Source organism: Topomyia yanbarensis, chromosome 2 (assembly GCF_030247195.1).
Source record: "Topomyia yanbarensis strain Yona2022 chromosome 2, ASM3024719v1, whole genome shotgun sequence".
NCBI classification, from domain to species: domain Eukaryota; kingdom Metazoa; phylum Arthropoda; class Insecta; order Diptera; family Culicidae; genus Topomyia; species Topomyia yanbarensis.
Window position 1 is genome coordinate 350,527,219 of NC_080671.1, and position 26,380 is coordinate 350,553,598.

The window sequence follows — 26,380 nt, forward strand, 5'->3', positions numbered from 1 at the left end:
GGGTTTCAAAAACTTCAAAAAACCGAAATTTTAATTTACCTCATTCTTACGAAGCTTCGTAAAGTGTCTATTTTTTATACAATGAATTAATCTTAGTTTTTAGCAAGAATAATAAATTCCAAGCAAATTTTTAATTTTCTTTAGAGTCGGACGTGCCAAATTAATTTTCAAGAGTTTGTTTATTTTAAAAACAAATATTTGTGAAACTAGTTGGAAATTATTTCAAATTATTTGAAGCTTGAATTCGTAATACTTTTTTTATTCAAAACTTCAACGTGTTGAAATGGGTGAAACCTCTGTACATTGATAAACCATAGAAATAAAACAAATTTATCAGTTAAAAAAGTTCACAGGCTCTTTATTCTAGTTGGACTCGAATTATACGAGTTTTAGTCACTAAAATTTTTCAGTATATTTAAATATATTGTCTAATATCAATTAACTGCTATTTAACAATGGGTATCTTTTCAGAATTAGTTTAAACAAACATTTGAACGAAAAACATTGGCATCAGGAATTTAATGTGGGTGAACATGCAAGTTATCAAAGTCACCCCGAAGTACGTAACCGGACTTCAAATCTAAATTATTTTTGAAAAAATAGTAGTAGGCTGATAATTTGAGATAAAGCCATCCTGTTCTTCATACATCAGTTACATGGTTTAAAAATATTAAACTTGAAAAAATGTGGTGTGTCTAAAAATATGTAATGATTACTTCGAAAAGTGATCAATGTCACCCTGGTTTACCGTATGGAATTTGTAATAGCTACTTCGTTTTAGGGAAACTGTGAGAATTTGAAAGTAGAGAGAACTGTTTGTTGAGCTATGAAAGCGGTATACTCTTCATAAATAATTTTCTCTAGCGTTTTATTTCAAGCTCGCCAGTTGCGAACTGGAAACCAACTCTATCGCATAGGATGACTGTATGATGGGAACTTATTTCACCCCAGATCTGGCCTAACGTTGCTTCCGCAAATCCCATAACACACAAGTGATTCTACCGCTTCAACAGTTCACAATTCCCTTATCAAATATTTGCGAAATGAACTCATCGCTATTGACATACTTAAAGTTCATCGACATTGGTTTGGTTTGAAATTGTCCACGGATCACCACTTGGATTTCAGTAAAAAGTGGCTGAAGTGGCAGTAAATGTGGCTGCGAAATTTGTGTATCAAAGCACGCCTGAAGTTTCTCCTTCTAATAAAACTACCGTTGTCATTAATTTTTTAGCATTTAACAGAACAATTTTCATAATATTATTCATAATAAAAAGAACTTCAATATTAGCCTTAAATGTAATAGCAGAGTTTGGTAAGAATTCTGTTGCATAGCTCCTCCATCCATGTTGAATGTTACTTTTTATATGTTGGTACATTTTCATTCTATTGACAGTACTCCTCAATAATTATATGTTGTTTCGTATAGTAAACTTGGAACTAATAGCATCTATTTAATACGAAAAACTGAAAACTCAAATAATTTAATAAAAAGTAGGAATGGACATAATAAGAGTGTTCTAATCTTTTAGTAAAATTAACGAATTATGTCAACTGAAATAAATTTATTACCATTTCAAAAATTATTTTAGAATGCTAACTAAATTGAATAACTAATAAAACTTCCTATAAAAAACTGTAAAATGGCGTCCTCAATGGTCCAAAAGTGTTAAAATTCCTGAAAGACAAAGTTTAGTAAATATAGATTTGTTTAGAAACTAGTTCCAAAATAACACCCATTGCTCATTAGAGGAACAGGTTCTTTGTCGTCGGCCCGTCATCGTTGTTCCTGTCATCATTCGGAGGCCCGGTAATCATTCCACTGAACTGGCGTAGATCAAGCAACCTCCGTGCTCGGTCAGTATCTCTTTGAGCTTGGTCATCGAAAACCTGTAGTACCTTCAATAGCAGGTCGTAGATCTTCTCATCCGGTTCCTCCTGCGAGCTTTCGCCACCGTCATCGTGGTGGCATTCACAGGATACATTTTCCGAGCATGCGTGTGCAATTGTCGTTGCTGGTGGAGGCTCCTCGGCGTCTAGTGTCTGCTCGAGTGATGATTGCAGTAACGGCTGTTGGCTGTCACCGAATAGTGAGAACTATATGGCGGAAGAAATCGGTTATTTCTGTATACAAACTGTTCTATATATTGGCATTTATGAATGTAAAAAAATACCACACCATTTAGTACTAGCATAGATCTTGCATTTAGCAATCAAATGAAGAGCTGGATTCCGGAAAAGCGTTATGTGATTATATATGTATACATTCTATGTATGTGATGTGGATAATTCTAAAGAACAATGGTTTTTGAAAAAAGTCCCAAACATTTAAACAGTAGCGTGTTGTTCATATATAAAATCATGAAGCAGTTTACATTAACTCAAGCATAGTCGCATCGTTGAGATTAGAATACATTTTTCATTGACAACATCAACTACTGTCCATGGGATAAAAAATTGTGCTACTGAAAATGATGATATTTTTTAAAATTTGTATCTCAAATGAGTTATGAAACCTTTAAATCTTCTCTAGATTGAGCTTATCGTACGCTAGTATGCACATTCACACGGTTATGAATTATCTGGCTTCATTATGCATAGTCTGACAAAACGGTAACCTTTACATTGATTTAAATGCAAAACACAGAAAAAGACATACATTTTTGATAGTCGATCTTTGGCGCTATTTATATAGTTTAGATGAGTAAATGATGATAATTTTACCGATGGTGATCCGTGCGTTATGAAGTAGTAGACCATACAAAAGCAAATACTATCTCTCTCTCTCTCTCTCTCTCTCTCTCTCTCTCTCTCTCTCTCTCTTGAGGATAACTAAGAAAAACCATTCAAAAACAAAGTCTCATTGCAGTAGAAGATCAATGTGGTGTATTCTGCTAGTGGATCAGAACTATTTCTTTCTCCCACGTGGAATGTTAATCACAATTGCCAGGGCCACATAAACCCCTTAAGAGCCATGCAAAACAATACCTAAATTAGAAAAAATTGAAGAGCTCCGAAAGGCCAATTTTGTTGATCAAAATTTCATTGAACGATTAAATTAATGTCTTTTTTTCGTATTATCATTATAACAAAGGCATGACTTTGGAAAAATGTTGAACCATTTGAATATTTTGTAAGAAAAAATCGCAAAATTTGGCAATTTTCATATTGTTGTTCCCAAATCATACAATATTCTTATTGCGGAGTGTGCAGCAAAGGATAACATTGAATCGTTGAAAGAAAATGGTCGGTGTTAAGTCAGACCGGACTAAGTGACAAAATATTGATTTCGAGAAAAACGAGTTTAAAGTTTGAATCACCGCATCCTTTACATTATGGTTGGAAATTTCTTTTTGCCATAATTCTTGTTTATTGTTATCAATATATCAAATCTGGCAAAAGTCGAATGTAGCTGACGAAATTCTTTATCCAGTGCTATCATTTTCTCATTTTTTGATGTTTTGCGTCTTAGTCCGGTCTGACTTAACACCGACCAAATATTCTAAGCAATCTGGGTGAAAAGAATAATGCTGTTATACTAACACTCAGTAAACTCAAGATTCACATTTTCATTGAACCTTATGTATGGGATAACCAAGTTTAGTTATTTTTATCGATATTTTCTAAACTAACCTGGTAATTTTATTTGTGCATTGTGATTCATTGGTGATACAGAATACAATTCAACAGATAACCCATTTTCGACAAAAATCCATAGTTTTATGGTAAACCAAAGTTGAAAATAATTGGGAGGAGTGATCGATATGCTGAGAAAATCTTCGTTGACTTATTGAAGAGTCAGAATGAGGGCATTCCGATTCAAAATGTAAAAGTTGTTGAAAATCCACTCTTCAAGTATAACAAATACAATGTTATAATTGAAGTTGACGAGTATACTTCTAGCTGGCTGGTGTCAGACCGTACGATGAACAATGGTTTGGTGTTCTGCCCTAGAGACCTTTAACGTGTTGCGCTGCTTCAACTTTGGAAAATTTGATCATAAGAGTAGGGGATGCGCAAAAATAGAAACCTGTTCCAAATGTAATGGAGCACATAGAACATCTGAATACTCTCTAATTGGTTTTAAATGCGTAAATTGTGTTAAAAAAATAATGAATTTAAAATGAAATTGGACGTCAACCACCCCGCATTTAGTAAACAGTGTTCAGTATATCAGAGAGAGCTAGAATTAAAAAAGCAACATTTTGTCGAGTGAGTAGTAACTAACAAAAGGAAGGCTGTTTAAAACATAGCACTTAATTATAACCGTGTTCTCTAAAAATCTTTGTCGCAAGCGATATCTTGTAGAAAACGTACGTCCATTGTTAGTTTTTCTATCAGAAGCTCATATAGTTAATGCTGATACATTTAATCAGTATAGAACTTCATGTTATAAAGTTGCTTTTTGCCTGTCACATTCCAGGCATCCTGGTGGAGTTGCTAGCAAGCAGCAGAACAGGAGAAGCATCGAGGGTAGGTGCCCCAGCCACGAATAAGCATGGATACTGCTCAGAAATCATCAATCTGAGATCGCAATCAAATGCCGTTTTCGGTGGGATTGCACCGGTGAAGTGAAGTTCGCTAGTATTACACTTTTCGAGCATAAGTATCATTGAAATATACCCAGTTTTTACACTCGAAAGGGCAAAACCAGTGCGCGGAACTACCACGGTGCACATCAGTCGAAAAGAACAAGACAGGACTGAGCTGCTGAACAGCAATCTTCCCTTTCAGCTGCAGTGGCCTATCTGTTTGGTTATTTGTTTTAAAGGCACCGGTACGAGTGACTCATGCCGAAAGACATCCGATTGATTTTATGTAAAACTGGCAAAAATAGTTACCGCTATGCTTTCAGGACATTAAAAATTTTCCGATAGCTCTAGTTCACCCACAAGAGGTTTCAAGTTTCTATAGTAATATATATGGAAACTCGGAAATAAAAACTTAAATTCCAATAAAATATTTCACAATAACTCTGCGTACCCCAAAATTTACAGTCGCGTAGTTTATTTTATAACGAAAAGCTTTGTTGAAGATTGCATATTGAGGTTCCCCTAAAAAGTTATTTAACTTTGAAGACCAACCATTTTTTTTAAATTTCCTGTTCTAAGTATGTGCGAGAAAGAGAGGCAACACATAACTTTATATGAGAATATCTTTTTACTGCAAAATCGGATCAATTTGCAGTCTTCGGCAATGTTGATCCTTACACCTTAAGTTATATATCTTCAGATTTATGGATGCACAAGATGATACTGTCATTATGTATTGAATTTATTATTTCTATTGCCTATTTTTCATATATTGTCACATACAAACTTGAAAACTCTTGTGAGTGAATTAGAGATTTCGAAAAAAGCTCATATTTGACAAGTGGTATTTGAAACCGATTTCCGTTTGATTTAACAGTGTTCCGAAAAAAAGTCAAAATTGTTGCCGACACATCTTTTGGTTTTAATAGTCTTTTTGTGGAGTTTTATATAATACACCCCTGAAAATCAATTTTTACCAAAATAACTCTCCTAGGTGAGTTTTTAGAATGTCAAAATGTTCTAAAATTTTGTCCGGCATAAGAAAATACAAAAAGCAACATTTTGGTATGAAAAAACATTTGAATCCGCAAATTTCCGTAGACAAAGTCATATTCATTCGAATCTATAAAGCAAACGCTATCAAATCCATGGGTAACCATTTGTTGCATGCTGTCTCTTGCATGCAAAAACATATATTTGAAAAATGACTATAAAACTTTTTTATAAGGTCATTTAAAAACTACATCACATATTTAAGGTTAAAAGGCGGAAGTATGAAGCATGTTGTTACATTGAGGAGAGGAAGGAGGGGGAGGGTTTAACATATCTGGTTTTTTTTTTATAAATGACCAAACAGAAATTTGCATCTCAGCTTTAGGGGGGATTAATCAACAAACTAATACTTTAATAAAATGGGGAATATTTTATAGACGAACTTTGTTGAAGACACCATAGCTTGAAAATGGTATTTTCGGGGTCAAAATAATTTAGATCACGGCAATTATTTTATCCTGTATTATATTGCAGAATAAAAATTAAATTGAAAATTAATGTCTGTTAGGCATCAGCCATTAAAGTGTCGATAAATTTAAAAAAAAAAATCTTTTTTGGAAAATCCTGAAATTCCTGTAAGGTAACTTTATACACAGAAGTTATACAAAAAAATCAGAAAATTTAAAAATGTCATTTGTAAAAGAAGGACCCTTATTTTAGGCCTCTCAAATTTATTGCATATTCTTATCGCAAATATAAACGATAGGCTTTGCAGCCTCAGTTTGTTAACTACGCTCAGTTAATTATCTTGAGACTATTTTGTGTTTTTTCCCTTTGCTGATTTTTTTACTCTAAAAACATTTGAACAAAGTATTTTCTCGTTATGCGTTATGATATTCCTAAAACGTATTTTTTGACGCTTGAATCGCGTACGAATTCCAATACAATTTTTTATCGAATCCCTATTCCTACTAACACTTTCCCTCCTCCCGTGATACTTGTGGAAGGCGCCGTAGCACATACGATATCTACCAATAGCAAGTGTCGGACTAACATTCCTTCTCTTTTCCGCTGCGTTTTGTTTTCGGGCCTATTCCGGTGTCGGTATTGACCAATAACCGATACATGATTTCCAGGATTTGTACATTAAAGGGTGATTTGTTACTCATAGACATTATCATCTATTGAGTAATTTCAGCTTGTCCCATCAATAACAAAGTTGCCACCAGAGGTCACAAGCTAATACTCTTGAAACAGAAATTCAGACATGAGAAATTTGAATAACCATTAAGTATGAGACCGTGAGTATTTCTATGCCACTAGCAGTTATTGCAAAAAATAGTTGTGACGTGTCACGAAATTTCAAAACCTGCTTCAATATGACGTATAGAATGCGTAAAATTATGACATACCCTGCTTTAATCCAGTGAGCTCGAACATAACGATGGAACTTAGGCTATTATAAACATTTCTGGGTCTACGAATCAATTGAGTCACCAAATGGTAGTTAACCATTTGTGTCCATTCTCATATAAAATAGCCAAATAATGTACCGAGTTGTATAAAGCAATTTGCTTTAAATTTTGAGTTTAAGCTAAGCTTTATTTCTTTTCTTGGACTGAAAAAACAAGCCTCAGTATTACTATATCCGGTTACGCACTTAGCACCACAATTGTTGATTAGAATGGGGTGAGCACCACATGGTGTTAACCATCGTAATCTATCTGGCATTCAATACCTCGGAAACACAACGAACTCCAACGGAATTAGGTTTCTCTGATAAAGCAACGCGAGAAATTTGAATAACGCCAAAAGTATGAGCTCATGAGTATAACTAAGCTGACCAACTGTGGGTTAGGAAAAATCCGTACACATTTCATCTCAAAATTGAAAACACAAAAGCATAAGCATAAGCATAAGAGATCGCCCGTAGTTGCTACTCCGTTATTGACCAGAACCAAATTAGGTTGCAAAATGTTGATTGGAACAACATGCTTGGGAATAACATGATGAGCCACATTGTACAATCTATTCCGATCCCTGCATGCTGATCAATACCGACGCCGGCTACGTCCGAATGCAGATCTTCTGGGAAAGGAAGGAATGTTAGTCCGATACATGTTGCTACTAGAGACCGAGGAATCCTCTGCATCTCCACATGTATCACGGGAAGGGGACAGTTGTTAGTAAGTGTGCCAATAGCGTTATCATGTAATAATTGCTCTGGGCAGCCGGCTGCCGAGAATTTGGGAAATTTATCATTTGTTGTATTAATACGATTAGCAAAATAAGCAACTTGAACTCCGGATAGCCGGCTATAAGGAGCGCTGCTTATATTTTTTAATAATATTCAATCGCGCGACGAATTTATTCGTGGTTTCTATCGTGTCGGTGCTGATTTTACCCGGCGATCGTTTGAATAAAATGAGGAATCTTATACCGAAGGTTCATCAGACTCTTCCATAGGTGTCGCGGAGTTGGTAGTTTGGAAGGAAATAGGGTCTAGGATTCGCTCCAAGCAAGCGATGCGACCTGTAAAGCATAGTTTATTAGTGATCATCCATAAATGACGTAGCATTTTTTGAGCAATTTTTACCAGCCCCCTCCCCCATCGTAGCATTTCGTCAGAAACCTCTAAATACCCCCTGGTAATTACGTAGCTTGACGGTAACTCTCCCCCCCCCCCCCCTGTCCCCGTGATTTTTTTAAATAAAAACCGATGTTAGTTATTCCCCTTTGAAAAAGCTACATAGCCTGACATGACCCCCTACCCTCCCGTCGTCACACATCATCACAAAATGCAAAACTCTCCCCTCCCCCATATAATGCTACGTCATTTATGGATGATCCCTTAGTTTGTAGTTCAGTTAGTTTTCGAAAACACGATCGCTCGAAAAAGATCTTGTTTAGTTTTTTGTTCTTTTAAAATCTGGGTAGCCGGCTACCGAGAGTATCCTATGTTTTCTAAACAAAAGCAATTTCAACTCCACACAGCCGATCGTGGGAGTATTGCCCAGAAAAACTAATCTTATCTTCTTAATGGGCCGGATCACTATTTATTGTGACATTATTTAGACTAACTTCGCTATTCCTTCTCTACGATATATTTTTTGGGTTGCAAACTATCGAGTGATAACACGTTATACAGACAAAGAGTTATGATAGCTCTAGATGTTATAAATCAGCGAAAGTGTTTCCTATTTTTAATATCGGATTGTTTGTGAAATACATGTATACGAACGATTATATCGAACATTGAAGGGAAATACAAAGGATTGTTAACCTGATGGACGGGCTTGTTACCAAAAACGGAACTTGAAATTAGATTCAATAAAACAGACGCGGCGAATTTTCAGTACGTATTGATCCGCGTTCATCGATACTAGTCAAATTAAAGTCTTATTGGAGCTGATTATTCACTTACCAATAGCTTTTTCAATATAAAAATCTTTCCCCAAAAGTTGAACAAAATCTATTTTCACACATCGTCGAACCTCCTGTGTATTGAAAATGTCCAAAACTATTGATTGTCAACTGCCAATAACTTTCCCTTCAATATAAAACACTCCCGAAAAGTTGACAAAAAATTCGATTTTGACACATCGTCGGACCCACCCCCACCCCCCCTGTGCTTAGAAAATGTCCAAACTATTGATTTTCAACTGCCAACAACGTGTCCTTCAATAGTTATTTATTTCTAAACAATTGAAATTTAACCGCATCAACTTCAACTCCAATAAACAGGAAAGTAACGCAAAATGTATCGCGATAACCACCGATGAATTATCGACGATGACGATGAATCCGACGATACATTATCGTTAACGGAGTTTCCGATGACGTTGACGGGTGGTTAACGTTATCGACGATGACGATTAATTATCGATTAACAACCCTGAACCTTAAGGTTCGCCCAGGTTAAGTCTTCGGTACGGAGCAATACCTCGACCTAGGAACTTCTAGCATGTTGTTAGTCGCCTCTTACGACATGGGAGCAGTTCCCAGAGGTTCTATTCTTGGCTGAAATAGTGCAAAAAGATTTCAGCCCGCCGGACACCACACGGCTTTCTCAAAATTGAAAACACAAAAGTTGACGAACTGAAATTTCTTGCCATGCAGGAAGGTTCTTAGAAACTATATGGGTTTCTGTAGAAAAGAAGATACTCCGATCGAAATAAACTTACGAAATTACAATAGACTGTTATGTTGCTTAGAACATTGGATTCAAAATGATTAGGTTTCGAATTTAAATATCCACGAGCATCCAACCCCGGAATTATGAAATTTGATTACGATTCAAATGCAGAGACCAAATACCTGAAATGCTTGATGATTTTTTTTTCAAATTTGAATCTTGGAATAAAGAGGATGTATTTACTTCAAATTCAAATGCTATACAAATCGACAGATTACAAGTGAAATGTAAAAAAGGGTATTTTGCGTTTCGAATTCATCTCATCAGTAAATGCCACCGTATTAGCACCGGTTAGACCCCAAGTCCGAAAAATCATAAGTGAAGTAGAAGAATCAAGCACAAAATCTCTGGTTTGCTGGTAAAAAAGTGCACGCGACTTGCTATGGTACATGGAAATCCTTTTTCGTAGCGGGACTCCATCATAGGTGGGTCTTCTTTCTTACATCTGGCCATTACAAATCACAAATGTGGATTCGTCCTCTTTGGCATTTTCATTCTAACTGAAAACTCTGCCTTTTGATTTTGAGTTAATGCATACAGTTTCTGCTGTTTTGCAGTTGCCGTTATTACTTGAACAACTGTCACAAAGTTGGCAACCATTTGGGGATCAGGCGGCAGTATTGAAGACTGTGCTATTGATTGTCGGAGATGAGTTTTTCTTAGCGACTGCTGTCTACGGTTTACGATAGTGAGCCGTTTCATCATAGAATGAGGATGTAGGAATCTGTCATTGATAACTGCAAAGCATGGTACTGTTTTGTGTTTTGTATTGTCGGATCAGGTAGGCAAGCCGCAATCTTACCGCGTAATCACCATTGAAATATCTAGGAATAATTAGTTTTTTCTATGTATCCTTTGTAACCGATTCCACTTTTCTATACAGCTACACTTTTAAAGGCCGTATCGCAAGTTCGGACCCATTAGAAATCACCCTGGGTTGCTGCGGACCCCCACGGACAAACATCGACTTTGTATGCTATCAATGTTTTACCTTCAGTTTGTTAGGAAACAAGACTTGAAATTTCAATTCAATTTTTCTTCGCGGACCCCCAGCAACGACTTCACGGCCCCCTAGGGGTCCGCGGTCCTCAGGTTGAGAATAACTGTTATAGATTGTTCTAGAAAATGATTTTATTTACCTGGAGCAATCTATCAAAAAATATCATTATTGGATACCTGATATGATGGCATTGGATAGAGGTGACTTTCGCAAGCCTAAGCTCTGAAACCTGTAAGTAAATATTCCAAAACTCGGGCTAATACGAAAAGATTTGAAGTTACGTTATTTGACCAGAGTTCCACTTTTGTTTTCCATATTCACACATCTCGACACTAAACGATCACTTCGGTAAGAACTGAAGTAACAGTTTTCTTTGTTCTTGAGACAATGCAAGCCGGATATAAGATAACCTTTTCGTTCGTTTCGTTGATTCGAACTAAAGTAGAAAATATATTGGATACAGCGACTGCTGTTCAATTCGGCACTTCCAGATAGATGCTATAATACAGTAATTTCTCCAAGATCTTCGATTCAGTTGAAACATTAGACATTTTACCAACATGGGTTCAGAGAATTTTGCACAACAATGCAAAGCATTTTGATTCGAGGGCAATATTTAAATGTCCCTAAGGGTTTTTGCAGGAACCGTTTCAAAAAAAAATGTTGCTCAAGAGCTCTGTTTTGTAGAATATAACTGTTTAACCCTTTCATGCCCTAATTTTTTTAGTTCATGTGGGGTTTCAAAATTATTTTTCCTTGAAAACGGTAAAATCAAGAAACACAAAAAGTCTTATTTCATAAAGTTAGGTGCTTCCCTTGTAGTGCTAGAAGCTGCTCAATTTTTACCTTCCAATGCTCAATACAATTCTCCTAGAATATTTACAATAGTTCAATTGCATGGAAAACGCAGCCAAAGACAGACTAAATTGGTAAGTTTTATCAGTTTTCAAAAATACTGCACCATTACGAAGATACATGAAAAATTCATTTTCCGTCGTCAACGTAAACTGTCCCTGGCAGCACTGCTCCAGCAGAATCCAATCAGACTAATTGTAATAACTTCAGTTCTAGAGCTGATCCTTGTAACTGTTAATGCTCAAACGAAAGGCAATAGCCACATTTATTAGCCTTACTTCTTTTTGCGAGCATATCTTGCCTCAATCAAAAGTTATAGCTGTTTAAAAACGTTGTGGTCCATAAACAACATGGGCATGGAGGGGGTGGGCGTAGCGTATTGGTAAATCGATTGCCTTGTACGCAGCGCACCTGGGTTCGAGTCCCGACCCCGCACATAGGGTTAGAAATTTTTCATAAGAGATTTTTCTAACCCGAAGAGGCGAATGACCTTAAGGTTAAAACCTCTATAATCGAAATAAAAAAAAAAAAAAACATGGGCATGAATGGGTTAAAAAGTTGTTAATGTTTCAAAAAATAAAAAATTTATATTAAAAACTAAAACTTGTTATTTTTAAAACTTTTATTTTTTGCCAACAAAAGTTTGAAGAAAATGTAAACACGATGCAACAATGCATCGCGGAGAAATAATTGGTAAAAATGTTTTTCTTGCAACAGCTGTAAACATGCTTCAAAATTTGATAATAACTGGCAGACAAAAACATAATTTTATTGCAGAATACGATTCTCATTGTCTATCAAAATGCTCGTAACCAAGGATGCAAAATGCCTACCTTTTCTGCGGCTGTAATTTTTCTGCCTACATTCTCATTTCTCTCTCGATGCTGCTGTCATTCGCTAGTGCAGGACGCCCAGCGCTGTACGGCTGCCTGTGTGCAAAGCAGTAACATGACAAAAAACTACTGTCCCCAGTATAGCCACCAGACGCGAGCGGTACAGCTTCTCTTTCCTTATTTTACATTTTTTAATATTTTCAATCTTTTTAATATTTTTATTCGAAAATGATGACAATAAATGCGGCTCATTTACGCCACGGCCGGCATCAACGCTTTCGTGTGCGGGCCTCTCCCTTTGATTATGCAGAGAAAAATGTACAACGCGAGAGAACAAACTTTACTACGCCACACTCTCACCGAGCAGTCGGAGTACAGCAGCAAAACAAAGATGTATTCAACTGCTGTACGGGAAAATGTATTCGGTTTGGCTACCGTTCTGGCAAGAGCTGTAGTGATACGTCGCTGTAGCGGGCTGTACGGCTTGTGCAAATGTAAATATACCGAAAAAATGTAGTTTATCGGTACCGTTGGCATCCCTGCTCGTAACCAAAAATTTACAAAATCTGTAAGATTTCAAGATATTTTAAATTTTGTTTTCTTTCATTATTTTTCTTTCTTGTACTACTGGAACTGCAGTACGGAAGGGCTCCCCGTAAGAATCACTTATTACAATTGCAGACGAAACGGGAAATGTCACCCCCTAAAACACTGCTTAAGGTCTATTGCAACGTCAGTCGATCGCGTGGGAATGAGCGCTTGTGTGCGCTTGAGACCGCGTTAATCGGATTAGAAGTGCTAGAGGGTTCACTAAATCATTGAGGCGTTTTTGTGTTTGCGAAATCTTGGGCGTAGTTACGCGTGGATGATCGCGATCGTCTTTGTGTATTATCGTGAAGGGCTCGAACGGTTGTATGTTAACGTATTTGATCGCGTGGGCGTTTGTTTGTCGCGCGGACAATATGGCGCGTATGCTAGTGTATAACTTCGTGTGTATAAGTTCGATTTTATAACCGTGTGTCCATTCGCGTGTGTTCTTTGATGGTCGCGCGGACCGTGAATCTGCTACATAATTTACAGTGTATAGTTCAGATGCTAGAAGAGAGTTGTCTATCACTATCAATTCTATCACTAGAGCTCCCAGTCATGTCGCCATGGAACGTGTTGTCTAGTGGATATGAGCGTCATTTTTTCTGATTAGCTGAGCTGAAAGCATGAACCTAGGCTGCTAGGGCCGAGAGAAGGAACTTCCGGACGTAACCAATCCATGCCCGCGAACACGGGCGTTTGTAGGTTCACTCTTGAGATTGCTTTTCTAAATTTATAAGTGCTAAAACGTTCACTTAGTCACCGGGATGTCATCCTGTTTGCAAGATCGCAGGAGAAGGTGTGCGTGGATGATCGCGACGAGTTAGAACGTTTGTATGTTAACGTGTTTGTCGCGTGTGCTAGCGTGTATGTAACTTCGTGTGTATAAATTCGATTTTATATCCGTGTAGCCATTCGCATATTTGCGTGTAGTCTTGAAAAATCTCGCGCGGACCGTGAATCTGATACTTTATTTGCAGTGTATAGTTGAGATGCTAGAAGAGAGTGAGTTCTCCCATAACTCTAGAGTTCCCCTAGAGTAATTTTTCAGAAACCATGGAAAAAGAGGTAACTCCAAAATAATTACTCTTCCATTCGTTCCAGCGTGATAATCTACGTAAAATGAAATCATCCCAATAACTGAAATAGAAGTAAAAAATGGTTGCGCGACAACTTACAGCAGTAAATATGGATGGTCTTGATCAGTTTCTGACCCGTTGATATACAACACAATTTCTATTATGTCATAATTTCATAAAAGCTCCTGAAACCGCGCAGAGTAAGCGCACAACATTATAGTCAAAGAAGCTGCTTCTTTGCACAAGAAGGAATTGTTTATTGAATATAAAAAAATACGTTTCCACGCATTTTGCACTTATGCTTAGGGTTCGCAGTACCGATCCTTTTTGGCGAGAGCCGGTACTACGGTACTGAAGCCCTCAGTACCGGTAATACCGGTACTCGAATATTTTTTTAAAAAAATCTAAAAAAGCTTCAAAGTGAAATTGATTGCTTAAGCTGATGGCCTTATTCTCAGATGATGATTTGTGCTGATCAAAAAACATGTTTATTGTTTTTAATTGCTTCGGAATGGCATAACTTATTTCAGCAGAAAATATTTTTCGTATGCGGCACCTTCTTTTATTTCGAAATCTGGGCCACTTTGAAATCAATAACTGCTAAGCGATGCGACTTTCGTCGTATTCAACAGATGGTAAATGTAAGGAACCCTGTTAACAACAGTAAATCAAAGCGAGAATGGCAGTAAATCCGAGCAGATTACACGCATTTCTTTTCTTGCTTTTCTGTAAACCTCGACGTTTATGTCGTTTGTCTACTATTCTCTAATGCATATCAAGGCTCTTTGCTTTCCTGTAAACTATGGAGTTTTGCTGAATTTTCCGATCACCAATAATTACAAATCGCCCCATTAGAAGCAGTTCACCAAGTCTAAAATTGTTAGCTACTAAATAGCTGTTCGTTCTTTTATAGTAAAGGTTTAAGAGCAAACCAAATACAGACATGACTTAGACCATAGCCTTACTACGCGCAACCCAGTGAATAATGGACCCAATCATAATGTCGCTAATAAAAAAATCATAGCAAATTTTTACGTCTATTACGCTAGATGTGAATATTTTGAAATTTAGTACAAGATCGATAAAGTTTAATTTGGACAAAATAGTGCAGGAATTTAAATATACCGTTCAGTACAACGGGAGCTAGTAATATTTAATATTATTTTGAAACAGGTCCCCCTAGAGCCTATATATTTTTCATAAAAAATTTTATGGTAATTTGTTCAGTACCGGTATTACGGTACCAAAAATGAGTCTGTATTCCCGGGATTTTCGGTACCGGTATTACCGGTACCACAACCCTACTTATGCTTATCATGTTCCTTGTGTGTATCAAGCTGCCCGATCAGTTTATCTGGCTGAAAATCCAACGTAAAATTAAATACTCTATTGTACTTAACAGCGTCCTTTCTGGATCTAATGTTCTTCGAGTACGTTGAAATTTTCGGGTCAACCTTTCAAATAAAATAAAAGGAAAAACCTATTAAGTTATGTAAATGGAAATTTGAAGGAGTTCCAGAATCTATTGCTGATTATAATTGTATTATGTCTCAGAACTACAGAATACATTCGAACTGCAGCGGTAATAATTTGGTCCTGAAAAAGATTAAAAATAGAAAATGTATAATCCGGATTATTTTGAGATACCTTCATAGAAGGCAAACTGAGTTGAACCAAATGTGAATACCGAGCAATATATTTTTCATCGCGGAAATTAATCGGGTAAATTGTGTTTCGACTTAGATAGATCAACTTGGTGGCTGCTAGACACTGAATTTAAAAATTCCACCCAACTTGAAAGAACGGTTTAAACGACTAGTCGAGACGGATACATAGCTGTTCAATTTTTTCATTTATATTAGAAAAAATCTTAAAGTTTACCTAGTCTCAAAGCTCATAAGAAAATTCACAAAAATCGATTTTTTATCACTCTTGTGCACTGGTTTCCTTTGTCTAACAAAAATGCATTTTTGGAACCTGGGAAACGAGTTTGCAACGTTATTTAGTTATTTTCCGAATTTTTGTTGTCCTGGGAGTACTTCCACTTCTACTGAGGTTGAAAATTCCGTACAAATTCCGGACAAATCCGTACAAGTATTTTTTCCGGACACACGACCAAAAATCCGTACTGTCCTCCCAAATTCCGTACAGTTGGTCAGCTTAAGTATAACTGTAAATAACTAATAGTGATGTGCAACGGAATTACTATAACCGCTTCGAAGTGCGTGAAATTTTGAAATTCCGTGCTTTAATCCAGTGGACTCCTACATAATGACTGAACTTAGCATATTACATACATTTCTGGTTTACTAATCTATTGTGTCAGCAAAATGGGAGCTAACAAAAAAATCCTTAAATCATTTGTGTCCATCCTTATGTCAGACGGATGGCCAAGCAATCTACCAATTTGTATAAAGCAATTTGCTTTAAATTTTGAATCCAAGCGAAGATTTTTTTCCTTTCTTGGACTGAAAAAAAAACAAGTCTTAGTATTACTACATCCGGTTACGCACTTTGCACCACGATTGTCAATGGGAATGCGATGATCACCACATGCTGTTAACCGTCTAAATCTATCTGGCATTCGACACCTCAGAAACACAGCGAACTCTAACGGCATTAGGTTTCTCTGATAAAGCAAGCAATGTTATCACATACTAAAAGCAACATAGCTTCGACCTTGGTTGGTGAGGATGAATCTGGCACCATCATCATCGCCTCTAACGGCTGGCCTGTTGTATCGGTCATTCTCCTTGACCGTCTTTTGGGAACCAGTTGTATAGTGTCCAAAATACGCAGCATAATTTCGATTAGTGGCGAACGTTGGCCCGCAGAAGCCGTTGAGCTGGCACGCTTTAGCCGCGCATGTGACCTCCGGTTATCGTGGTTGATAGGGTCCAATTGGTTCGGCACTACTAGCAAGTTTTCGGCTGCCTTCTTAGAGCGCATATCGGTAGGGTTTGCGATTTGATTAGCCTTTGATACACTTACCGATTGGCAGCAGAACTTCGTCAGCACTAGTGATAACAATACTAATTTGGTCAACATCGTGATGTTCGTAGCACAGACATTTGTCAACTATTTCTGCTGAGCTGCGTGAAGCGACGGCGAGTCGTCAACGATGACTTTTGCTAACCGTGGCCAAGACTAACTTACGCTGGGTGTATATTTACCGACCATACCAATGTCAGCTTCTGCGGCAAGGTTGGTTTCATATGCATTATGCATGCACTAATGCATTATGTTGCATAATAGCTGCCACTGCGTATAGACAGAGATCACTAGCAGGCGTGCCTTTGTTGAATAGCACACTTTCGAACAGCAGGGTGCATAAGTAAAAAATACTATAACAAAAAATAACTTATTCAAAACATTGAAGCATTCATTCATATGTTTGACGTGTGATGCAAATGAACCCTCATTTATTTCAAATATTGCAAATATTTATCTATTTATGAAATGTTTTTATGAGATTTCGGTACCTAATAGGCAAAGCAACCCTCTGAACTCTCAGTTCAGACCATCATAGTTTAAATTTGAGTTTCAAGAATTCAATTACTCCCAAGAAAAGTTTATTCAATTTAAGTCGTTATTCTCGACTCAGCTTTAAAACTTCTGGTGGGTCACGGGAAAGTGATAAAGCTCCCTTTGTTCAACCAGAAAGTGTTACCGGAGAAACGTATCAAATGCCTTTTTCCGTATCAAATGCCTTTTTCCGCCCAACCAGTATTCAACGTTGAAGCCTCCTTCAATTAGGGGTAAGGTCATAATACCACAGTGGTCAGAAACGCCAAAAACGTGTACTTAATTCACTAGATGCCAAACCATCGAATATATTCACATAATGTCTTTGTAGGAATTGTATGAATACTCCCCACAATCTGATTAATATTAAAATTTTGAAACAGTGAACAAAAACGACTTAATACATCTAACAATGAGATGAGACAATGCTTACACATACCACTGTTAAATCATGCAATCATTTGCAACAATTCTTAAAGCAAAAAAAAATGATACAAAGTTATTAAATTCATAAAGTGATTAATATATATTAAATTAATGGCATAAACGAATCAAATTAGTTCGGGTCACTAAATGAAAAATTAGACAATATAAAAACGTTATAAAATTATTAGAATAAATGGGGGTGGGCGTTGTGTAGTTGGTAAATCGATTGCCTTGTACAGAGCGCAACCTGGGTTCGAGTCCCGATCCCGCACATAGGGTTAAAAAAAATTCATAAGAGATTTTTCTAACCCGAAGAGGCGAATGATCTTAAGGCTAAAACCTCTATAATCGAGATAAAGAAATAGAATAAATTAAATTGATTTAAACTGACAAATAGGATGAAATGATTAAAAGGAATTAAACATTAATAAAATGAAGAAACGGTTCCGTCAGCATGAAGTAACAAGTTACTTTACGCGCGTCCGGACATGCCGTAGACTCAGATGATTCGCATTTCTAATGCCAAAAGATCCTGACTCCTGCGGTAGCAGACAAAGGGTTAAGTCGCCGGTAAACTCTAAGCTTGCTCATATGACCCTTTCCACGCTTTTCTAAAAACTTTCTTCCTTCAACCCCTTGCTCTCCCTTGAGTACTATGGCTCCTAATATTGATAAATATACTTCATTTTCCAGTCCCTTGCTAATTGAATGTCGTTAAAACATAAAAAGGAAAATTTGACTCATTCTTAGTCGTTAACAAAGAAGATAAAAAAATAAAATGAATGCAAGGAATAAAATGAATAAAATACCTAAAATGAATAAAATAAATAAAATAAATAACTTAAAAAAATAAATAAAATAAATAGGGAGACCCTGGGCTATTAAGAGCGTGGGGTATTTCGGACCCCCTCGATTTCTCAGAAAATCGTAAGACTTTCTGACTGTCGCACATAATCATGGAACCGCTATTCTAAAGCATTAATTTTGACAGGTGAATCTCATTGGTTTTTTTTAAAGGAGATACAACGTGTTTCATTTTTGTGAAAAATAAAAGTGAAACAGTAAGTATTTTGAAAATCTTGAGGCTCCTATTTCATGGAATGATTTTTGTTTGGATAAAACAGAGACATTTTCAAGACTTGTGCGAAATGAGCGAATGGGGCTGTTCGGACCCCCTATTCCATCAAACACCGTTCAGCGGCACACGCCACAGCAAAGAAAATACATGATGCGACAATCGACAGCTGTGCGTACCAGATGATTTTTTAACACAATTAAATTCCATTGTAAAAAATTGACGGTTTGAATTTCCCCGTAGGAAGGTTCGAGTTACTCCTACATTGTAAAAGGATGGAATGTATTTTTATGTAGATAGGTATATCAAAAGCAAAGAAAATTAGTCTTATTTTTTCTTGGTTTTAATATTTTTTTCTATATAAAAATCCAGTTCACAAATTTTCTATTGCGATTAGAGCTATGTTCACCTGTTAAAATATGTTTAAGGAACAATCTTTGATGATATGTGGGCATGTATGGCCTATTAAATCAAAGTGTAAGTGATCTTACTATGGAAACATAGCAAAGACACGGTTTTTGGTTGGAGACCCCACTAAATCATGTCCAAATAAAGTCATTTTTGGCAAAAGTTTTTAAATTCACACCTGGAACAAAAATCTGAGCAGACCCTTGTATATTTCAAAACTTTTTCAAAATGTGGAGAGGTCTAATGTACATGGATTCCCACGCGTTCAGATGTGCAACTTTCCGAACACTTTTTACGAATTTCGCGTTGTCCCAGTCTATTGTGTGGTTGTGGGCTATAGTATGTGCCGCTACACTGGAATCGTTGGCTCTCTCGTGGACAACAATATGTTTACGTTCTCGAATGCGGGCTTTGAGTTTTTGGCGGGTTTGTCCTATATATACTGCGGGGCAATTTTTGTAGGGGATTTGGTAGATCCCCGCTTTTTGATCGGTTGGAACCGTGTCTTTTAGGTTACACAAGAGGTCTTTCAATGTGTTACCACTTTGTATGCGACTTGGTAACCATGCTGTTTTAGGACGGTTTGAACGGAGTTAGGAATTTTGGGGTAAAACGGCAAGCCGATCCTTGGTTCTTGTTTTTTATCCGGCTCTAACGTTGCACAGTGGATCCACTTCATACAAAAGCTGGACAAAACCTCAGAGGTAGTTTTAAATGATTGAAAATATCATCTAAGGGTAATTTTGGTGCGCTGAACTCGATTTAATTCCTGAGATGATTTTCAATTGGAAACGGCTATATGTGTTGTTAAAATATCATTGTTGTATCTATTAAAGCGAGATTAATTAGAATGATCAAAAACTTTTTGTTACTCAAATTCTTGCAGATTTCCAAGACATTGTACGGTTCAATAAAATGTAGCACTTATATTTTTATATGGCCTGGCCCCACTGTGCGTTGTCGCGTTTTGTCTGTGCTCTTTCCTTTTGTGATTCCTTAGAATTTTGTCCATAAATCCTTTTTCACACCCATTCAATTCAGCAGCTTTGTATATTTTGACCCGCTCGGCCTTAAAGTCTTCATTCTACAACGGTACATTGAACAGATGATGGGCCATGGAATGGAAGGCTGCTTGTTTTTGAGCGCCAAAATGGTTAGAGGTCTGTGGATTTTGAATATCGAAGTATGAAAACACATTTACGTGATTCAATGAATTCGATTCAGGAAGCATTTCAATACTGAATAAATCGGCGAAATGTATCCAGATTCGAATTCCTTGAATCACGTAGATGTATTTTCATACGCTGATAGTCAAAATCGGTTTAGCTGTGTCCCTAAACACCAGTAAAGCAATGCTTTTTAGTTAATGAAAAATGGTACGTGAGGAATAATAATAAAAAATGTTTAATATCTCCGCCGTCCGGGCACTGATTTTGAGAATATATAGGTTTTTTGTGGGTTGCCCCTTTTTGCGGCCAAGTCAGCTATTAGCTACTGACGAGGAGAATCCGAAACACAAAAAATATGACTTAATTTGAGTTAGGTTATATGCAACTATGCATAAATACAGGGGTTTACCCCAATTTCAAATTACCTTTTTGGACGCCAGCCATTCAATTCTCGACAAACATATGATTACGGCGTAAAAGCCAACTGTCAAAATTCTCTTTGAAAGGAAATTCCGTACAAACAATGACTGGTCAAGTACAGTACACAGCAGTAAACGATAAAGAAAACTTTTCTCTTTTATCTACTGCCAACATCTGTGATTTGCGAGTTACGGTTTGTCCGGAATTTCCATTCAAAGTGAATTTTGACAGTTGGCTTTTAAGCCGTAATCATATGTTTCTCGAGAATTGTACTTTTCGTAAGTGTACACTACCAGTCAAAAGTTCAAGTTGGGTGAATACAATGTTAATGTTAATGTAATATTCAAAAAGATATGGTTTTCTTCATTTATTGTTATTAATTATTATTATTCGTAGTTATTTTTCGATCCATTTCTCTACGATAGACACATAAAATATGAGAAACCCACTCAATTATGTAAAACTAAAAAAAACCTGTTTTAATCCACCTAGCGGTGCAATTGTGCCTTTCTTATTTCTCTAAACTATAGTACGGAGGCTGTTTATGTTCAACATAATTATGGAAATGTCCATTACATTCTTAGTACACTTTGCACTTATACACAATGGCTTGCCAGTCTCGAACTTGATGAGCTACGTGTCGACGGTGAAACACTTGAAACAAAAAATATCATACTTCATTAGCCTAATCAGCATTAGATCAATGTTATCTGCTTGCTAACTCAGTTTGTCATGCGGGGGTGGGTGTGTAAGGAGGGCGAAAGTCCCATGAACGAACGACTCCCCAACTTAATTTGGTATGCTTTGTGATATAGTGGTGGTTTAAAGATGATGGGGTTGAAAGGGAGGGGTATGAGGGCTGGATGGGGGTGTGGTCTGAGGGGTTACTTAAGGAGATTTTTAAGGGAGGGGAGTAAATAGTAGAGGGGGGTGTAACCCTTCTCCGTAAACCATCAACTACGCCCCTGTTAAAATCCAGAAACCTTATGCGAGTAAAAAAAAATTAGGTTGACGTTTTTCAGCGTGATTGCATAAGGGTCATTCCACGCGAAGTGATCAAAAAAAGATGCAAACTTGAAATCGACCTTCACGGATTTGGACCAAATTTGGAGGAATTGTTCATCTTGGGCCAATATATAAAAACCCAAATTTTTGTGTCAATTGAACCACTCCTCGGGTCATGGGAGCAGCCCCCCGTTTTGGCAAATTGCCAAAACCCTTGATTTTCTTTTGATCATATCTCCGGTTCTATTTACTCTAGAATCAAACCACAAGTTGGCTTTTGAAGAAAATTGTTCAAGGAGTCTAGAAAAAATATTATGTTTTGCCGGCAGTGATGCCAACTATGCAATATTTTCAGTTAAATATTAAAAGTTAATTTTTCTCTCAATAAATATTTTAATGTTGAAAATTTTAATGCCATCGCGTTCCTCAGACATTTTTACGTAAAAAACACTTATCATCCCAATATAATATGAGCGCATCCTGAGATATACCGTTTTGAAGGGAAAAACTCTCACTTTCTCATATAAAAATCCATTTTTATTGGCCAAAATTAAGAAAATCTTCAAACGATCATAAAAATCGACTCTGATCTGCTGGAAGCAAACCAAAAACATAGTTTTTCATCATTTCTCGTCAACTTCACGAAAAATTATGTTTGAACACAGAATAATCAAGTTGGTTTTTTAGTGTTGTGCGCTTGCGATTTTATATGGGAAATTGCGGTGTTTTCTATTCAAAACGGTGTATTTTAGGATGCGCTCATATTATATTGAGATGATAAGTGTTTTTTATGTAGAAATGTCTGAGGACCGCGATGGCTTTAAAATTTTAAAAATTAAAATATATGTATTGAAAGAAAAATTAACTTTTAATATTTAACTGAAAAAATCGCATAGTTAGCAGCACTGCCGGCAAAAAATAATATTTTTTCTAGACTCCTTGAACAATTTTCTTCAAAAGCCAACTTGCGGTTTGATTTTGGAGTAAATAGAACCGGAGATATGCTCAAAAGAAAATCAAGGGTTTTGGCAATTTGCCAAAACGGGGGTTGCTCCCATGACCCGAGGGGTGGTTCAATTGTTACAAAAATTTGGGTTTTTATATATTGGCCCTGGATGAACAATTCCTCCAAATTTGGTTCAAATCCGTGAAGGTCGATTACACGTGCCTTGATCACTTCGCATGGAATGACCCATAACCTTTCTATATGAGAAAGGAAAAAATGTGCCAAAATCCAAAAAAGTGAATCGTCGTCAAATTTTTTTTCGAGTTTGCATCAAATCTCGACGTTTCATGCACCTTGAAGACAGTTAGCATCAGAAATAAAAATTCTATTTTGAATTTTTCCTATAGTTTATATGAGAAATTTCTGTGTGGCCGCACTCTTAAACCCGTAATTCCGGAACCAGAATACCGATCGATCCAAAATTCAATAGCAGCCGATGGGAAGGTTGCACCTTTCATTTGAGTTTGGGCAAATCGGTCCAGCCATCTCTGAGAAAAATGAGTGACATTATTTGACACATACGCACATACATACACACATACACACACACACACACACACATACAGACTTTTTCCGATCTCGACAAACTGAGTCGAATGGGATATGACACTCGGCCCTCCGGGCCGGGATTAGGTTGACGTTTTTCAGAGTGATTGCATAACCTTTCTATATGAGAAAGGCAAAACAAGTGAGCCTAAACTTTTGCCTGGTAGTGTACACGCTTCGTACTTACCATCTACTTTGGAGTCTACCCAAAAACATTGATTTCATTTGCTTCATCTGCCACGAAAGATAAACATTCGACGCCAGCTGTTTCTCATTAGATGAATCTTTTTATTGTCTTGATGGTATAGTTTATTATTTGATGCTGGGTTTATTTTTGTTCGATTTTTTATCATTTAAACTTTAAAATGGTGTAACTATGTACTGGATTTTGAAAAAGTGAATAATGAAACAGTTACACCCCAATTAATTTGGTGTTTTGGTCAATGTTTAGTATTTTTGCATATTATTTAATTTGATCAAAACCGCCACACTTGTGCAAACCACCTAGTTTTAGTTGCTAAAATTCTGCCTTATAAGGAAAGACTTCAATCACTCAATTCTGTTACTCGAATGTGGTCTAACATTTCCGTCGATGTTACGTTATCAATACTATTGTACGTTGCTGAACAACGCATCACGAGTCCTCGTCATCACAAACCATACATACTTTGCAATTCTTGCAGCATTTGCACCGCTCCGTAGTAGTTGTAGTAGGTTCCTCCGTTGTTGTTGTGGTCGGATCTTCGGTTGTCGTAGTCGTCGATTCCGTAGTCGTCGATTCCGTAGTCGTCGTTGTAATTTCTTCAGTGGTAGTAGTAGTTGGATCTTCGGTTGTCGTGGGGTCGTCAAAGATAAAAGCATCACCAACAATTGGATCCTCTTGTACTGGAAGCGGAGAGGTAACAGGCGGTGTTGTACAGGTAACAGGTGGTGTCGTACACGTAACAGGTTGTGTCACGCAGGTAACAGGTTCTGTCACACAATCCGTACGGAATGTCAATTCTGGTGATGCACATTTGGTGGTTGGTCTTCGCGTTTTCGGACAGCATTTTTCGAGGCAATCCAGAAGACGATTCATATTTTCGTTGGTTTCTCTTAGCTGCTGTATTAGAAAGGAGTTTACACAGTTTGAAGGTTTTGTGCATGATCTGCTTCGACAATTGTCCACTTGTCTGGCACAACAACTAGTGCACTGCGATCGAGGATAACGGGTGCATTCATCATAAAGAATGTCTCGCTTTCGGTGTCCGCTACTTTCTGAATGCTGTATTGGAGCGTAGAGAAACGCGGTGAGGTCCACCTTTTCGTGGTCCTCAGAATCACTATGCTCATCATGTTTGTTTGCCGCAATTTCCTCTGTGCTATTGTTTTCTAGACTGGTCCCTGCCTAAAAATGTTGAAATGTTAGAATAACTTTACCTTCTAAGTAAAATAGATGCTTTTTATTATAGGCATAAGATTGCTCCTATTAAAAAGTCAGTAAATATCAGATAAAACGACTGAAACTGATTCAATACAGCAACTGATGATATTGATGAACTTTGCAAGGTTTCAAGTTTAAGACGCTGTACTTTTTACATTATTGAATAGGATTCATAGCAGGAAATACAAGTCCTAATTACCTTAGCCAACAGAACCAGCACGACCGCAGCACCAGTCGATGTTATCCACCCGCGACTCATTCTTTAATAAGCCATTCGAATGAACTGAAGTATCTAGGAACTGATTCCCGAATCAAACGTGTGCTAGTTTAAGTAGTATGCAATTGGAAAACGGTTATTTCTGATTAAGAAACAAAACATTGGTATCCAGTGGTCGTTGAACGTGACTTTTTGCACCTTGATAGGCTCCTGCGCGATTATTATTTGCACAGGTCATTTCCCTCAACATAGCAGAATGCATTTTATCAGAATTTTGTGCATAAAACGTATGCACTGTGCCACACAAAACTGGGATTGTTGTCAAATTTTCATTCGATGTGTCAATTCGGAAGTTATTTGTCAAACACTAACAGCGCCGGAATCAAATAATTTGTGACATTAGCCATTTTAGCCATGCCTTTATAAGTCAGCATTTTTTATATCGCTTGGCACAATTATACGGAAATGAATAATCAGAAGGTCGTTAGGTTTAACCCTTTGAGGCCTGCATTATTCTAAAGAACGTTTTATTCTAGAAGCAGTGGCGGATCCAGGGGGAGGGTCTTGGAGGTTCGGACCCCCTCCGAAATGTTTTTACTTGTTGAGAAATTTCAAATTAGTTTCAATTTTATATATGTTTCTATTTCAAAATCATTCCAAACCACATTTGTACAACATAACTGATATTCATTAAATAAGGTTATTGCGTATTTCTAATTGTGCAATGTTCATTTTAAAATCGTAATTTTGGACCCCTCCCGAAATTTTGTTCTGGATCCGCCCCTGTACTAGAAGATATTCAAAACAATTGTTACGCTTTACACAAGCGCTAGAAAATTGTACGGAACTCGCGGAACAGAAGTTGAAGTAACGTCTTGAAATAGAAAAAATAACACGATTTTTGTCAATGTGATATGACACTTTCACAATACATAGTGGTTCAGAATGCAAGATTAGGGTTTTGGTTCTAACATTTTACTGTCTTTGAAAGGATTTTGGTTTATATCAAATGTGGTCGGATTTTTAGGGTATCACTTACTAATTTTAACATTCTGCTATCACCTTGAAAAAAAATTCACGTGCTT

General features: G+C 37.0%; 2 protein-coding genes across 3 annotated transcripts; both read right to left on the reverse strand.

Moving 5' to 3' along the window:
• Positions 1-449: 449 nt before the first annotated feature.
• On the reverse strand, positions 450-17,206 carry LOC131684225 (uncharacterized). Of its 2 annotated transcripts, none has more exons than XM_058966917.1 (3): positions 17,067-17,206; positions 1,737-2,097; positions 450-1,678 (listed from the first exon to the last, which is right to left on the reverse strand). In XM_058966917.1, exons 1-2 carry the CDS (start codon positions 17,121-17,123, stop codon positions 1,747-1,749), a joined length of 408 nt encoding a protein of 135 aa, XP_058822900.1. In that variant the 5' UTR covers positions 17,124-17,206; the 3' UTR covers positions 450-1,678; positions 1,737-1,746. The 2 variants fall into 2 exon arrangements, with proteins under 2 accessions (XP_058822900.1, XP_058822899.1); XM_058966916.1 differs by having other exon boundaries at positions 16,755-17,206.
• A 6,836-nt stretch (positions 17,207-24,042) lies between these two features.
• LOC131684232 (integumentary mucin C.1-like) lies at positions 24,043-24,733 on the reverse strand. Its single transcript, XM_058966924.1, has one exon. It carries the CDS (start codon positions 24,731-24,733, stop codon positions 24,290-24,292), a length of 444 nt encoding a protein of 147 aa, XP_058822907.1. The 3' UTR covers positions 24,043-24,289.
• Between the last annotated feature and the right edge of the window lie 1,647 nt (positions 24,734-26,380).